The 15,929-nt window shown below is 38.6% G+C and overlaps 2 protein-coding genes across 8 annotated transcripts in view; both read right to left on the bottom strand.

Annotated features, from left to right (window-relative positions):
* Positions 1-487: 487 nt before the first annotated feature.
* golm1 (golgi membrane protein 1) lies at positions 488-9,665 on the bottom strand. 4 transcript variants are annotated; one of them, XM_019259925.2, is made up of 11 exons: positions 9,228-9,665; positions 8,194-8,335; positions 7,466-7,645; positions 7,250-7,304; positions 7,068-7,161; positions 6,802-6,925; positions 6,143-6,305; positions 5,809-6,021; positions 4,057-4,212; positions 3,826-3,918; positions 488-3,315 (listed from the first exon to the last, which is right to left on the bottom strand). In XM_019259925.2, the coding sequence occupies exons 2-10, from the start codon at positions 8,320-8,322 to the stop codon at positions 3,827-3,829; spliced, it is 1,206 nt and encodes a 401-aa protein (XP_019115470.2). In that variant the 5' UTR covers positions 8,323-8,335; positions 9,228-9,665; the 3' UTR covers positions 488-3,315; position 3,826. The 4 variants fall into 4 exon arrangements, with proteins under 4 accessions (XP_019115470.2, XP_027133246.1, XP_019115469.2 ...); XM_027277445.1 differs by having other exon boundaries at positions 6,143-6,302; positions 9,228-9,664; XM_019259924.2 differs by having other exon boundaries at positions 7,059-7,161; positions 9,228-9,663.
* A 462-nt stretch (positions 9,666-10,127) lies between these two features.
* Positions 10,128-15,929, bottom strand: part of LOC104920268 (LMBR1 domain-containing protein 2-B) — a 10,806-nt gene continuing 5,004 nt past the window's right edge. For all 4 annotated transcript variants that reach the window (XM_027277441.1, XM_027277442.1, XM_027277440.1 and 1 more), the window contains exons 10-18: positions 13,658-13,839; positions 13,407-13,540; positions 13,126-13,231; positions 12,843-12,940; positions 11,986-12,089; positions 11,742-11,788; positions 11,529-11,637; positions 10,915-11,002; positions 10,128-10,784 (exon numbers count right to left, since the gene is read on the bottom strand). In XM_027277441.1, coding sequence (XP_027133242.1) covers positions 10,721-10,784; positions 10,915-11,002; positions 11,529-11,637; positions 11,742-11,788; positions 11,986-12,089; positions 12,843-12,940; positions 13,126-13,231; positions 13,407-13,540; positions 13,658-13,839 — 932 coding nt within the window. In that variant the 3' untranslated portion in view covers positions 10,128-10,720. The remainder of the gene's footprint in view (positions 10,785-10,914; positions 11,003-11,528; positions 11,638-11,741; positions 11,789-11,985; positions 12,090-12,842; positions 12,941-13,125; positions 13,232-13,406; positions 13,541-13,657; positions 13,840-15,929) is intronic.

Genomic DNA, 15,929 nt, shown 5'->3' with positions numbered 1-15,929 from the left:
TTCTGCACATGTAAATAATATGTAAATATGTAAATACCCTCCCTCCCCCCCTTTCTAAACCCTATATTGTGACCCTGTGACTCAAATAAACATTATTCCAGTTTTCACTTCCTTTGGTGATTTGTGCTTTAAAGTCCAGAAATGATATTTGGCACTGAGCGTCAACTTGAAGTTACAACTAAATAAACTATCCATCTGTGATCAAAAGCTCATTTCCATGTGGATTTTCTATATTATATATTTAAAGTATTTTAAATATTCTGATATGAATCAAGTTCAATGGTCACACATGGAGATAGCTGTACAAAAGACCTCTCACATTCTCACATTTCAGTCTGGATAGTTAAGCTGTGTAAAATATGTTCTCTTAAAGCCTTGTGAATGTTGTTTTATGTTACCATTACTCTCATAAATAGTGTTCAGCGTCTATTGTAGCCAAATACTAGTTACACCAACCACCAAACAATAAATCTCACATGAAACCATGTCTTGATAGTGGTAATAAAAACAATTTTTATTATCTATCATCAATAAAATCTATGATTATTTAACCTTTCACAAATTTGTTCAGCAGTTCAAAATAAAATACAAATTTAAAACGCATGAAAACAAAAAAAAATATTCCAAATTATAAAAATCATTTTCTCTCCAGATAAACAGACTTCTACTTCAGAAAATTCGACTTTTTACACAAACAGGCAGACAAAGATTTCTGACACAGCAAAGCACTGGCTGTCCAGTGTTTGCACTCTCCGATGACAAAACTGACAACAAATAACAAGTTTGAAAATAAAATGACAATAAAAAATTTTAAAATCTCAGAAACAATATTTCCCCTGCAGGATCGACAATTAAATCGGTCTTCAGCATTTAAATTGTACGGTTACTGTAAAACACGATGACCAGGCCCAGATTTAAAAAAGAAAAGAAAACAAAAAGAAGCAGAATAATTACAGATATAAAAAAATAAGTTAACAAAACAGATACTGCTCAGGATGAGAAATGGCCTTATATATTTGAGTGGATATTATTAACTCACTTGAAAAGGTTTAATTTGTGTTCCTGTTTTTCTTTGAGGAACACAAATTAAAAAGTGATCACCTGATGAAAGACATTACACTGAAATATTGTTCTCAACATCTTGAACACTATTCGTCCGATCCAATGACACATACGTTAACAAGCATTTTGTAAAACCACAAAACTTTTTTGTTTTGTTTGTGAAAACAAAAGTTTTCCATGTTACCAAGACGTTAAACAACAGCTGAAGGAAACATATGAAAGAGTGACAAGATAAAAGTATGGCATATGATGATTTACATATATTCTGTTTGTATTCTGCATCTTCTTCAAAGCTTTTTGTTATTTCTGATGTCTTATATTCATGTTTGCACTCACCCACACAATTTCCAGTCTAGTGCAGTTTGACTTGATACATTTTAGCACAGCTACTGAATTTTTCACATCTACTGGATTTGCAGGAGCCCTAAAGCAGAACACACCGTCCCTACTTCAATGACATGTCCTTCATAATGTTACAGAAAAATTCTCAAATATCTCCACAAAATATTACAATCCATCAGACCAGAGGCAGTATCCACAAAGTGATTTCACAAAAACTCGGAGCAGGTCCAGTAAACATGTACCAAAGCGCTACACCCTATGAAGCATCTACTGGCCACAAGGGGACTCTGGTGTACACAGAATCGATAAGGCATGCGTTGAAACGAAAAGAGGTTATTGATCTGCAAATATTATCCAGGTGTTCTAAACCAGGAGTCTTCAACCTTTTTCAGCCCAAGGACCCCTTGGACGAGAGACAAACAGAACAGGGACCCCCACATGTAATTCATTTTTTAGAAAAGTTTCACATTTTAAGCTTGGCCTGTAATAACTTTTATATTTACTCTGTTCAACTTCACCTTATTAATCTATTTATGTACTAGGTTATTAGCCTATATGTTTTTATGATGATAAAGTTCATGCATAATTATTATTGGGTATTAAATTCCAAGAGCTGTGCATCTTTGGACATAGGCAAATGCTTCCGCTGTTTGTGGTTTCTCAGTTGTCCGCACCCTCACAGTCACCATTATTATGACAAAAAGTTGGCAGACCCCATGCAGTCTTTCTGCGGACCCCTTAGGGTTCGTGGACCCCTGGTTGAAGACCCCTGTTCTAAACTATATCTTTCATTATAATCTAGAAATATTTTTTCTTATTGATCCAAAATGTTGAGCCCAGCACATGTTGTTAAAAAAAAAAAAAAAAAAAAAAGGATTGCTCATTGATCAAAAAAATGTATATCACTTACAATAAAACCTGACAAAGTTAAATTTGCCTGTTTATCATGTGGCATGTCCACGAAGCCAACGTTACTGTTTATAGCAAATTTGGCTACATGGGGCTGTTTTGACTTTAGCATCAAAATGACTCAGCAGTCTGACAGGAATCATTGACTGCAGTTATGGAAAGCCTCATTTTCATTCACTTGTAGAGCAAAGTGACTGTTGACCCAACGTCAGCACTCTTTCTATGAAAGACTCTGTACAGGAACAACTTAAGGCATTTAAAATGCTGTTAAATGTGCGAGAGAGAAGAAGAAGAAGCCTCTGCTGCAGACCCCCTCCGATAGATGAGTTCTGTTGTAACCCTATAAGGGTCTGCACATTATCATCACTTCTATTGCATTCAAGTCACAGTCATTACAGTGTGAACTTAAACAACCCATCTAATCACATAATCAAAATCTACTGATTTCCAGGCATGTCGAGATGTTTTTCAAGCCAGCTCGTGTCAAGTGTTGGCATGTCGAGATGAAGAGTACGCAGAACTAAGCAGGTGATATTAAAGTACATACAAGTACCGAGTACTTTCGTGTCATCAAAACATATGAAAAGGAAAAATGAGTGCTCCTCGGGGCCTCATGTACACAGTGAAATGCATGTGATTCAATAACAGTGTCCTCACGTAGCTGATATTTGCATATTTGAGGCTTGTTCAGAATATTCTAATACTATACTAATAACTATTCTAATACTCTAATACAGAAAATGTTCCCAGCTGATAAAACATCTGACTACATGTGATAATATCAAATGTACAGAATGCAATTAAGATGACAAATAGACAATCCACAAAGCAAATGCTTTTGAAGTTAACCGCCCAACCTAATGTTATGAGTCCGCATAGGAATGTCCATTTTATTTTGTTTTGTTTTGTGTGTTTGGGAGGCTCCATTAACCTGCTGTGCTGAGGTGTATAACGGGTCCGGCTTCTTAATGTGGTGTGCGAATCACTTCGCCAACTCCAGCCCTGCAAGAAAAAAACAAAACAAAAAAAACAATACTATGTTAATAATACAAGCAAATCTATTATTATGGCTACACTGTGCCTACAGCAGGGCCATGTTAGAACTAGTAAAAGATCTGTAAGATTGTAATTGCATTTTCCAAATAACATGTCATGCAGATTTTCAATCTCAGGGATATGCTGCGTCAAATAGGAAAGCATTACAAAGGTCAAGGGGAAGTTGTTGCAGACTGAAGGATGGACATGTGCCAAATGCTTTTCAATAGTTTGTTATATGACAGTGTGCTAAAAAGCTGTTAAAACCTCACACCGAAAAAACAGTCACAGAAATAAGATTTATGTTTGCACACAGCTGTATTGAACAGTTTAATTGAACACTGAAGATAATTAAGGACGGTCGACGCTGAATTGTTTTCGATCTGCTGCCATGAAATAAACAATATTGAATGTGTCATATGTTAAGTCATGAAGTTATTACAGTAACATGAATGTCCGTGTGTTTTCAGTTTATACCTTAGACTCGAGCAAGCTCAGCTTGTTTGTCTGCTTCAAACTCGCCTTCATTTTCATCATCTCCATTATAGTCAGCCAGCTCCTCCTCCAGGTCTATCCAGAAACACAACATGGTTATAAACACTCAAATCCTTTAAAACACAGCACATTTATTAACAACTATCCTTTATACCTTTATATCAGATGGTCAACTGCACTTGAATAAACCCAAAAGTGGTGACACACACTTACCCATATTTTCAGTCTGTTTACTCTGCTGTTGTTTGACATCATCCACTACCCGCTCGTCTGCATCATATTCCTCCAGACCCTCGGGTTTCTGATCAGTAGTAGTCTCATCTGCCTTCACCCGGCTAACCAGCATGCCTTCCATCCCAGGGTCTGCCTCTGGAGACACAAATTACACAACCTTTTAACTAAGAACGCCTAGATAGGAATAAATAGCTCCCTGCTTTTGATAGGGACATTTTCTATTGGCCAATGTTAGCCTTCGAACCAGTGGTGGCCAGGGTATTCACTGTAGGTCACAGGGACGTGGTGCTAGTACCTATGATGTTTTGGGCTTCACATACCTACATTTTGTGCTGTGCAGGATATTGTTCATGCCCAGTAAATCAAGCTTCATGCTGCTGTTATGACTAATTGTGCCCTCAATTTGTAATTTGTGTCACATTCGACATGTAGGAAATGGAAGCAGGGTTTTGGCAGGAATCCTGAGGTTAAATTTAATACCTTTTTAACACCTCCTAAATATTTTTTAAAACCTCAAGGCATCTTGCTTCTAGTCATATAGCAAAAACAGGATTGATAAATGGGAGGGCACATGCACTGTTACTGTCAGTCCCTTAATTGTTATTTAAATTTAGTTACTTAGCTGACGCTTTTATCCAAAGCGACTTTGCGATGGCTGCAGTGGGAGTTTGACTGGTGGTGGGACTTGGTTGGAGCGGTGTACTGGGCATACTAGCAGCACAGGAATTTGATATCAATGGCTGCTCTCCCATCAAGCTGTCAGTCAACTGAACACTGTAGATAGATCCAACTACACAATTTGAGTAACGCTACTTGACATCTGCTAAAGCAATGACAGAATGCCTAAGAGTTCAGCACCACTCCACACATAACCATGTTCTCTAATGAAGACATCAAGTATACTTGACCAACAGTATTTTTCAATGTCATTTTCAGTGGAAACCGTTTTGTGCAACGCCTGTTTCAAGTATTACTTAATCAATCATGTACATAACTTTTCAGTATTCAGTGATGTTGTTCCGTCATACTAACCGCAAACTTCTTGAGAATCATTACAAAGTTTCAGGGCGTTCTTGTAACCATGGTAACTCACGGTGCCAGGGGAGAGGGAGCGACGCTGAGTGTGACTCTCTGTGTCAGACGGGTTCTCACATGTTGACTAAACTTGACAAACCGAGTCTCAAAATGACATCACAGCTCTGTGACGGGTCAATGCTGGATAAACAGATAAACCTTAGCACCGATGCTCCGTGTTTAGATCCCAGCCTGGTGTGGGTCACACGCACACTTTAAACACCGGCTGTAGAGTGTGACAATCTGTCAATAAAAGCACCACCCCCCTCCTGGGATATACACTGATCTCATAAATGGCCTCTGTGAACTCTAAATGATGGAAATAGTGATGAAGACCTCGAAGGCATGAAATACACAGAACAATCCTGAGTCTACTGCTGTGCGCTATGGAAAATAGTTCTACTGTACAGTCTGTGTAATAAATTCTGATGAACTTTTAACAAACAAACTTACAATAAATCACGTTTATTCTTCAAAAAAATAAATAAAAATCAGACATTCACAACCTTTTAATTTACTTAATTACTACCTTTTTTAATACCCCGCGGACACCCTGGGAAGGGTAAGGTAGAAAAACAGGTCTGAAAACGCGTGCTCGTGTGTTCAACGTGTTTGATTCTCTGAATTATAAAAGATTGTTTTTTTGTTTTTCTTTACCTTCTGTCTGAGCATCCATCAACCCCACGTTTTTATCCTCAGTCAGATTATCCGTTAAAAGCTTGCTGGTCTCCGCCTCACTCTCCTCTGTTGCGACATCGCCCACTGGTGGTGGCAAAACGTCCTGCTTCACGCTAGCAGCTGAGGGAACAGATTGGGAGTCTACTTTGGAGAGATCCTTTGCTGGGAGCTGGTCTACTTGGGCAACGGAAGCTGATAAATAAGACAGAAAATGAGTGTCTGTTATTTTGTGCATAAAAGGTATAGAGATATAAATACATATTTTATTTCCATACACATAGATGTGAGTTACCAGGACATTTATGACTTTTACCTTTATCCACGATGATCTCATTGGTCAGTAGTTCAGGTGGTTCATTTTCTTTGGGCTGAGAGGCGCTTGGTGTGTGACTTACAACAGTAGCTGTCTTAACCGCATCAGCCACAGTCACGACTGCTCCATCCTCTTTCACTGCTCCATCCACCGTATTGTCCTGCTGACATCATGTCACATTATTTCACACCACCAAAAGCTGGGTGTAGGATTGTAAAAGAGGAAATTAGAAAGCTTTGTCCTACAGAACATGTAGGCCAGAGGTCTTTCCTCTTGATTTGTCTACAGGTTCAGACAAAAGAAAATCATCTTGAATAGATTCATAATAATGTAATAATTGTGGGTTGAGTGTCATAAAAGGACAGAAAAGAACATCACCAAACCTGATGAAGTGTTTTGCTGCATCACAAGCAACTGTATGCATTGAGAAACTGTTCCAGGGCTTTAATAAAGCACAATGGAGAGTATATAATAACTGGTGTCCCCAGAGTGCACTGTGTTACAATGAGCAGTGGATCAGCCTTTATAAAGCCAACACTAAAGCGCTTCATTGGGCCTGGCCGTTTGCCCTGATCCCAGATCCTGATCCTGAGGAAAGACTAGAGTAACGGTTAACACCCCTTTGTGTGGTTTAGTGTCGAACAGGAATGTGGTCTTACCTGTGAGGAGACACCTGGAGGAGGGGTGAGCTTCTCCCTTTTCTTCTGAACTTCAAGTTTAGCAGCAGCCACTCTCTCATCACACAACTCCTTCTGGGACAGGACCTGGGACTGGCAATGGGTCCTACACGTGTACAAACACACAGACGTACACGTTAACCAGGAGGTACAGGAATATAATCTCTGGACTGAGGCAATTCATAATGTCAGTGGCAGTTCGTGTGCATATCAAGAGCTTACTACTTTATTTTCCTTACATGTCATACATGAGTTTGTTGTTCAGGGTTTTGATGTTGCCTTGGCAACTCTGAAGCTCCTTCTGTAGCTTCCCCAGGTCATCATTTAGCTGATTCAGCTGACCTAGAGCACAGAAAGACACAAAACATTTCATTTAACTTCTCACACATAGACACATAGACGTTAAAACTGTTTGTAACAGTTTTGTCACCTTTGAGTTCCTGTATGGTCTTGGTACTGGAGGAAATGTTCTGCTGCAGCGTGCCCTAGAAACAAAAACACAGCGTTTTGTGTAAATCTTTCCTGTTTGTTAAGTGTGAAGGGAAGACAAAGACGTGTTTCACTGCCCCGAAGGTCCTATGTGGCTATAGTTTACAGACAGCAGTTTATCTTTGTTACATTAAGTCCCAGCAGTGTTCATGTGTACCTTCTCTTGGCTGCAGGTGTTCTGGGCTCCTTCCAGCTGTCTCTTGTAGAGGCTTTCTATGTGGCTTATCTGCTCCTTCTGTCTCTGGATTTCTTCCTGGAACTCATTCTTCTTCATCTCTGCAATTCCTCGCTCCGCTGCTCCCCGTCGCACCTGGCCTTCTAATTCGTAGAGCTTAGTCTGTATCACACACACACACACAAAGAGGGTTCAGGTTAGTTCAGGTCGTTTAAGTGCTTTCTTCACAGCTGATTTGCGTGCGTCTCGCACAGTAATGACACTAAAAACAACAATTTGACTGTGCAGTACTGACAGACTGATACAAACACAACAATTTGACTGTGCAGTACTGACAGACTGATACAAACTCAGATTACAGTGACAAACACGGAAAGCACGGCGAGTTGTGTTTTGTGTTTCTGCTTCAAGATGTTTGATTGGTTCTTAATTGTATTCCTGTTCTGCAAAGCAAATAAGCAAAATCCTGGGTTACATTAGCTGCTTAAAGTGAGTGTTTTGTGAAGTGAAAAAGGAAAATACACAATCATCCAGAGGTCTTCTCATAACATGCAGCGGTGATGCAATCTGTACCAAAGTTATGATTAATAACAATAAAACGTTCCATCATTATATAGCAACACTTAGATATTTAGACAAATGCTGTAAGCTGACCACAATACACTTACACACACACACACACACACACACACACACACAGATTAACCTACCTGTAGTTCAAGGTTGCGGGAGCTGGACACCCAGTAGTTAAAGCCCAGAACCAGGATACAGGCGATTAGAGCGCCAATCATTAGAGGGGGTGATCTTCCTCCACGACGTCCGTTTCCCAGCCCACCCATAGCTGTCTACAAACTGGACACACACAAAAACATCCACACTTTCAATTTATTCTATAGTATTATCTGTCTGTGAGTCTTCACTATTTGAAACTAAATTAAATAAGTTTGTTTTGTCTCAAACTCTTGCAAGTACTTGTATCAAACTAAGCTCGTTCCCAAAAGAAAAACTGTGACTCAGTAAAAGACCTGTAATCTGATCATAAACTGCAGATATCACTGCATGTTAGGCAATTCATTTAGTGATACTGTAACTTTATGTGCACAAAGATCAGCACCAATGAGGCAGAAAGAAGATAAAGAGGTTTTATTCCTGACAACGCTGACTCAGTTCAAATGTGCACGATGCTTAGAAAGCACCACAGCTATAATATATCCTGCTTCCTCCACCATGCAAATGATTCAGGCAACATCCAGATGCAAAGCATTGCTTAGAAAAGCAAAGACGTGCCCTGGTAGGATAATAAAAACAGATATAACTTGTGATTTACCAGAGAAGGTGGGCTTGTTTTAACCTAGGGAGGCTCAAAGATGACAAAACAAACACTGAAATAAGAGGAGAAAATCTCTGGCCTCTGCTTTTCAAAAATCACAGCACAGGCAGCAGGTTACACCTGAAACGTGTCGAGCATCATAAACACGGTGACACATAAAAACAACAAAAAAAAGGTCAGTGTGATCAATCAGGGCAGGATTTAGCTAACCTTAACACATCACAGTCTATAGAAAACACGTGTTACAGTGTCGTTTATGAATTAACAAACAGAAACAAGGGTAATGAACTAGTCAAGCATCGTTTAGACTATTTTATTATGATAGTAAATGCGTCGCAAGCTAACGCTAGCGTAGCTCGTATCCTTAATAATTAGCTTTGAGCTAACGCTAGCAGCCCCGTATCATCCACTCACCCGGTTAAGACTCGAAAGTCACAACAACAGGAAACAAATGTTGGACTAGAGAGATACTTGGTGATGGATTTTAAAATCTGTCCGTGTCTCCTCCGTCAGTTACGGGCTCATTACCGCTCCGCTTAGCTCGTATTCATTATTGACATGCACGACTCCCCCGGGACAGTCCGGTGCTGCCTTCGCTTGCTGGAGTAAAAACGGGTGTTTTCGGGCTACTGCTTAAATAACTCAAACACGCATTTAATCAAATATATACAGAAGCACTAATGTGAGTGCGTCTGTATTATTGTTTTTTTAATAGTAAGTTAACAGCATTATATTTTGATTTTCAGTCGATATTATTTCTTTAATTGTTCAATGATCAAGGAGTTTTAGAATTTACGGAGCGCATTGGAAGGCAGCACGGGCAGCGGTTCAACACAGGCCCAGTTTACCTAAAGGACTCTGATAATCAGATTAAAACTAAATTAATAGACATTTATTCGCAGCAGCTGTTTGATATAAAAATAGTTGGGTAAACACAGGTGTTACTAATGATGCTAATTGAGGTTCTGGTTCCATTTAGGTCAAACAGACTCAATGTTGGTTCACTGGGAATGCACTAAATGGGACTGAACCTTAATTAGTATCATTGGAAACACCTGCATTGACCATGTCAAACTAGCTGCTGTAGGAAAAAAAGGTCTATTAAACTTGATTAATGAACAAGGAATAAGAATGAGTTGGTAAGTGAGATATTTTAGTCTTACTTGAACTTGATTCACACTAGCTTTAGAGATGTTTACTTTTTTTATATCACAAATATTTGATGCAGCAACTGAAGACATGAATAGACAGCGCTTCATATGTGCTGGTGCATCATACTGAAGTAATTCATGGTCAAATCAATATAGCAAAAAATGATTTTGCATTCATTTTAATGCATTATCATGGTAAACACACAATTAAAAAACAAACAAAAAACACACATACCCTTACACAAAATATCCAACAAGAAATAAGTTAGGTTCTTGATATCTCCCCTTTGAGTACATGTATCAGTTTTCTTTGTTTCGGTTTCAGACACAGTGTGCTATTAGAATGAAACGTATCGACTGTAATGGTGAAATATTCTGACAACAATAAATTTCCACATGTATCGTGTGCGATTACTCTCAACTGCTGCAGGTGCATCATTTCATTTCATCAATCAATCGAAGCTTGTAAAACACCACAGTATCAAAAATACATTCCAAAAAAAATGATTTCGCATGAGCAGGTTAAGGCTTTAGATGAGAAACATCCCTTTATATGAAGTGATCTCTCTGTCATTTATCCAGTCACAGAAATAAGACGCATAAAACCCTCCACTGAGAGTTTTTATTTCATTTTTATCCATTTTCTGATTGTATGTCCATATAGTGTTCTTCTTTATTTCCTGAGATGGTGTAAAATCCTTTGTATTTATACTTCCATCAAGAAGATTTTTGCTTTCCTTCCATGTCTTCTGTCTTTCAAACATCATCAAATATGCCTGACCGAGAAGGTGACAGAGACAGGTAACGTCCTCCGGTGGATCTACAGTGTCAAAAACAGAAAGAGACACAAAGAGTGATTAAGGTCCTGTTTGACATAAGATCTTGTCTTTGTTATTTAGCTGCAATTAAATAACATGGTCAATTAATTTACCAAAAATATATATACATACATTCTGCTTGCTGAATCTTCATCACTGGAATTGTCCTGGAGTAAGCTTCTCTGCTGCTCCTCCATCTCCCCATCTCTTCTGGTCTTAACTAAGAACGACAGAGTACACACAGTATACTGTAATTATGCACATGTCTTGATGCATATAAGTGATCCTCATCTATAAAAAGAGAAGGGTTGTGAGGTAAACACAGATTTTACAACCCAACCTAATGAGCCTGTCTACATTACTTTTTTTTGTTACATAGATTTTGACTATGCATGTATGACAACTAGCCATAACTAGTCCCTTAAACTGGAGCAAACTACGAATAAGTTGCTGTGAGAGCAGGTGGGCAGAAAGTCATATTATGTAACCCAACCTGTCTCCATCTACAGGGTCTGTACTTATATCTTAAAGATGTATGATTTTCAAGCCTTGTGGCTGAATTGGCAAATGTTTAATTTCCTGCATGTGGCAGTGAGTCTAGTGATCAAATATCTATAAACTAGTACAAACAAACAAATAATTAACTAAAAATCAAGGCATCCAACCGGACCCTGTTTGAAATGTTTCAGTAGCTGTGAGCAAAGAATTATTATTCCATGATTTTATTAGTTCTTTTTGATTCCTACCACTTTTCTTGATCTCTGTAACAGGACTGCTCTGGTTTTCATTGAACTCAGTGTAGCCAGCTCTGGTCCTCCCATTAGCCCCCTGGACTCCATACCGTTCCCTCCAGGCCTGAAACAGAATACAGGAAATGCACAAAAATACCCAGACACGTTTAACATTAACAACCATTAGGAGATTAAGAGATGATTTGATAAAAAAAAAAGTAGTCTAACCGATCTTCGATTTTCTCCATCCTCAGCTTTCTGTCTTTTTCTTCTTTCTACAAAAGTAAACATAATTATGACTCTCAGACAGACAACAACTTAATTTGTATTCAGGTATAAGGAAATAAATGTAGGTAAAAGAATGTAAAAAAAAAAAACTAAGTTTACTAGAAATAAGAGAAACAAATAAATGATCAAGTCTGCAATAATGTGTAAAGATACATCAGAAAAAGTGACTTTGTAATGAGATTACCTCTTCTGATGAGTTCCTTGCCTTCATCCACCAGGTCAGAGGTCATGTCGTTGTCAGTGATGTACTGATGAAAGCCCAGGAGGTTCAAACAGCGAGACCCCAGGCTATACACACACACATACACAATATTACAATTTACTTGTAAGTTTGATACTGTAAGAATGTTCTTAATGTGCTATATAAATAAAAAGATTTAACTACTTCCACCCCTACTCAGAACCCCAAAACCCCAAATGGGGTCCCTTGCCTACAGATTCTGCATTCAAATGCACATAATTTACAGATATCTACGTGTAGAGGTTTCTTTCCCACAGTATTCCTGGGCAGTACTGATCTGTTATCCTACAGAAGAGGGGGATTACATGGCCATAGAGTCAAACTGACATATGTGTAATCCTATATTCTCTTTGTAATCCTACTTTATGTACATAATGCATTATGGTACACCACACAGCTAAATGAAATCACTTCACTGTTAGCATTACAGTCAGACTGATACTGGATTTTTGAGGCAAGATATTTGATAAAGACAGGAGAAAGAAAAAGAAAAAAAATCACAGATCACAATATATCAGCTGATTGTCAATTATTATGGATTTATATGGATCACTTAGACTTTGACAAAGATTTATACTAAGCAAAACATTTTATGATTAAAAATGGGCAAAGTCTATAACAGAGACACTTATTCAGAATGACCTGAACATAGTTAATTACTGTGTGTAATTATTGTTACTCATTGGCCTACATATATATCAATATATCTGCAAAAAGCTAATATTGAGAAACTACACTTGAACATAGTCTTTATATTCATTCGATGAAATTATAGTTTTTAATTATTGATATTGGCTTACCTGTAATAAGTTGCAAAGCAGAGCAGCAAAACCAGCATGGGATAATAGATGTAAAACCCATCAGATATGAAATAGAGCACACTCATAGAGCCCATGATCTGACAGAGGGAAAGAAAGAGAGACATTACATACCTTCATTTAGTTTAAAGACAAAGAGATTTTCAACATTTCTGCATATGTTTTCATACTTAAACATTTCCTGAAAGACTCTTATCTGTGATCGCTGCATTACACCTGTGTATGTACAGTTGCGAGTGAGTGTGCATGTTTGTGTGGGACCCACAGAGGTGTAGGACGTCTGTATTCTGTCCTGGTGTGAGATGGCGGAGTCCATGTGAATCAGGCCCAGAAAGTTGAGACACAAAGGAGGGGTCAAACGACAAAACAACCTGAGAAGGAAGAAACAAAGAGAAGCAACCCGATATCATAACGTATGGTGAGAAAAACACACTTAACTGTATTTCTTTTTGATTGAATTTTGCCTTAAAAGTATAGTTTCTCATAACACTGTGCCTCTTCCACTTGTGATGTGAATTTTGTATTATAACTTTATGAGGAACATACATGCCGCTGAACTGAAGGCTGTAAGCATCAGTCTGGTGATGTGGCACAAGGTAATAGTAGTTGAAAAATCGTATCCTGAACACTGTCGAGTAGACACAGACACACAGGAAAAGGATACTGACAAAGCACACCATCTGGTGGAGAGAAACAAAACAGATAGAGGAGCCAGGTTAGCTACAGTCTACTGTTCTTGCCTAAAGAAGTTTAGGTTTGCTTTGCATTTCTGTGTGCCTCACTGGACACGGGCGCACCTCAATACAAATGTAGTTGTGTTGTTTTTCTGCCAGGTGAACAAAGACGGCGAAGAGGGAAAGGACGGGGTGCGTGCTGAAGAAAGTGCACTCGGACCAGACTACTGCTGCCGAGAGGAGACAGAGGACAACTGCCAGCAGTCTGTAGAAACTCTGCCTGAACACACACTCCCAGTACCACTCTGAGAAGGACACACACACACACACACAAGGATAAATGCTGGAGGAACAATCAGTTACACAAGTCAGCATATGACACATACTGCAGGCATGATTTACACACATCACATACAAATAGGATTAATATTAATACTGCTAAGAAACAATAGTATTTAATACTGTATAATTTAATACTTTATATGGTGTCTTTCTATTTTAACACAGATGATTTAAACATCATAAAGTATCCCAAAAAGTTTAATTATACAGTGGTCTTTAATAGAGTACTTTGTCATCAATGATAAACTCCGAATTAAATTATTTGAAGTTTAGCAGCTTTTTTAAGGCAGTTATGCAACAATTCAACCAAATTAAGGACATTTTATAATACATTTGACCATTGACAATATTGAACTATTGGATAAAACAAAATGTGCAAAAACAGTAAAACTGCAGGCCTTCATTTTTTTTCTTTTTCTATTCAATCAGGTAGTTCAGGTTATTTATCTGGCAAACTGGGTCCTCATTTTTACTTATTAGCTGGACATAATGACTGGAATTTAAAAAATTACAGCAATAAACATACAAAGGAACCACTATTAATGAGAAATTTGACCAGTGGTAGAAATTATATTTCAAAAGAAGCTATTAAAACGTCCAACAAAGAACAAAGTTTCTCTATAAAATGTAGTTCAGTAAATCAAGTCTCACAGAATGGAAATACTCAGTCGGGAGCACCTCAGCAGATAGCTGAGTATTGTGAACTCACCCACAGTAGGAGAGTAAAGGAACCTATGGATCCAGCCATCAGATATGAAATAGAGCACACTCATAGAGCCCATGATCTGACAGAGGGAAGAAAGAGAGGACATTACATACGTTATTTAGTTTAAAGACAAAGAGATTTTCAACATTTCTCGCATTGTTTTCATATAAACATTTCCTGAAAAGACTCTTATCTGTGATCGCTGCATTACACCTGTGTATGTACAGTTGCGAGTGAGTGTGCATGTTTGTGTGGGACCCACAGAGGTGTAGCGTCTGTATTCTGTCCTGGTGTGAGATGGCGGAGTCCATGTGAATCAGCCCAGAAAGTTGAGACACAAAGGAGGGGTCAGACGACACAAACAACCTGAGAAGGAAGAAACAAAGAGAGCAACCCGATATCATAACGTATGGTGAGAAAAACACACTGAACTGTATTTCCTCTTTTTTGATTGAATTTTGCCTTAAAAGTATAGTTTGCTGCAAAACATCTGACTCAGGCGTCTCATAACACTGTGCCTCTTCCACTTGTGATGTGAATTTTGTATTATAACTTTATGAGGAACATACATGCCGCTGAACTGCAGGCTGTAAGCATCAGTCTGGTGATGTGGCACAAGGTTGTAATTAGTTGAAAAAATCGTATCCTGACACTGTCGAGTAGACACAGACACACAGGAAGAGGATCTGACACAAAGCACACCATCTGGTGGAGAGAAACAACACGAAAGAGGAGCCAGGTTAGCTACTGTCTACTGTTCTTGCCTAAAGAAGTTTAGGTTTGCTTTGCATTTCTGTGTGCCTCACTGGACACGGGCGCACCTCAATACAAATGTAGTTGTGTTGTTTTTCTGCCAGGTGAACAAACGGCGAAGGGAAAGGACGGGGTGCGTGTGTGAAGAAAGTACACTCGGACCAGACTACTGCTGCCGAGAGGAGACAGAGGACAACTGCCAGCAGTCTGTAGAAACTCTGCCTGAACACACACTCCCAGTTCCACTCTGAGAAGGACACACACACACACACACACACACACACACCAACACACACACACACACACACACACACACACACACACACACACACACAACACACACACCACACACACAGGATAAATGCTGGAGGAACAAACATACATAACACACCACATATGACACATCTGTAGGCATGTTAACACACATCACATACAAATAGGTTAATATTGATACTGCTAAGAACAATGTATTTAATACTGTATAATTAATACTTTATATGGTGTCTTACTATTTTAACACAGATGATTTAAACATCTAAAGTATCCCAAAGAGTTTATTTATACAGTGGTCTTAAAATAGAGTACTTTGTCATC

This window comes from Larimichthys crocea, chromosome III (genome assembly GCF_000972845.2).
Source record: "Larimichthys crocea isolate SSNF chromosome III, L_crocea_2.0, whole genome shotgun sequence".
Classification (NCBI taxonomy): Eukaryota; Metazoa; Chordata; class Actinopteri; family Sciaenidae; genus Larimichthys; species Larimichthys crocea.
Note: the sequence above shows the minus strand (reverse complement) of the source record. Positions and strands in the feature narration are given on the sequence as shown.

What these genes read in the sequence shown, in the direction of transcription:
- golm1 (XM_019259924.2), bottom strand. Translation starts at nt 8,322, where the DNA reads ATGGGTGGGCTGGGAAACGGACGTCGTGGAGGAAGATCACCCCCTCTA. An exon ending in CTCCAGGTGTCTCCTCACAG is followed by an intron (nt 6,306 to 6,801) that starts GTAAGACCACAT and finishes ACATGATGTCAG; the next exon opens with CAGGACAATACGGTGGATGG. An exon ending in TGAGATCATCGTGGATAAAG is followed by an intron (nt 6,022 to 6,142) that starts GTAAAAGTCATA and finishes CTTATTTATCAG; the next exon opens with CTTCCGTTGCCCAAGTAGAC.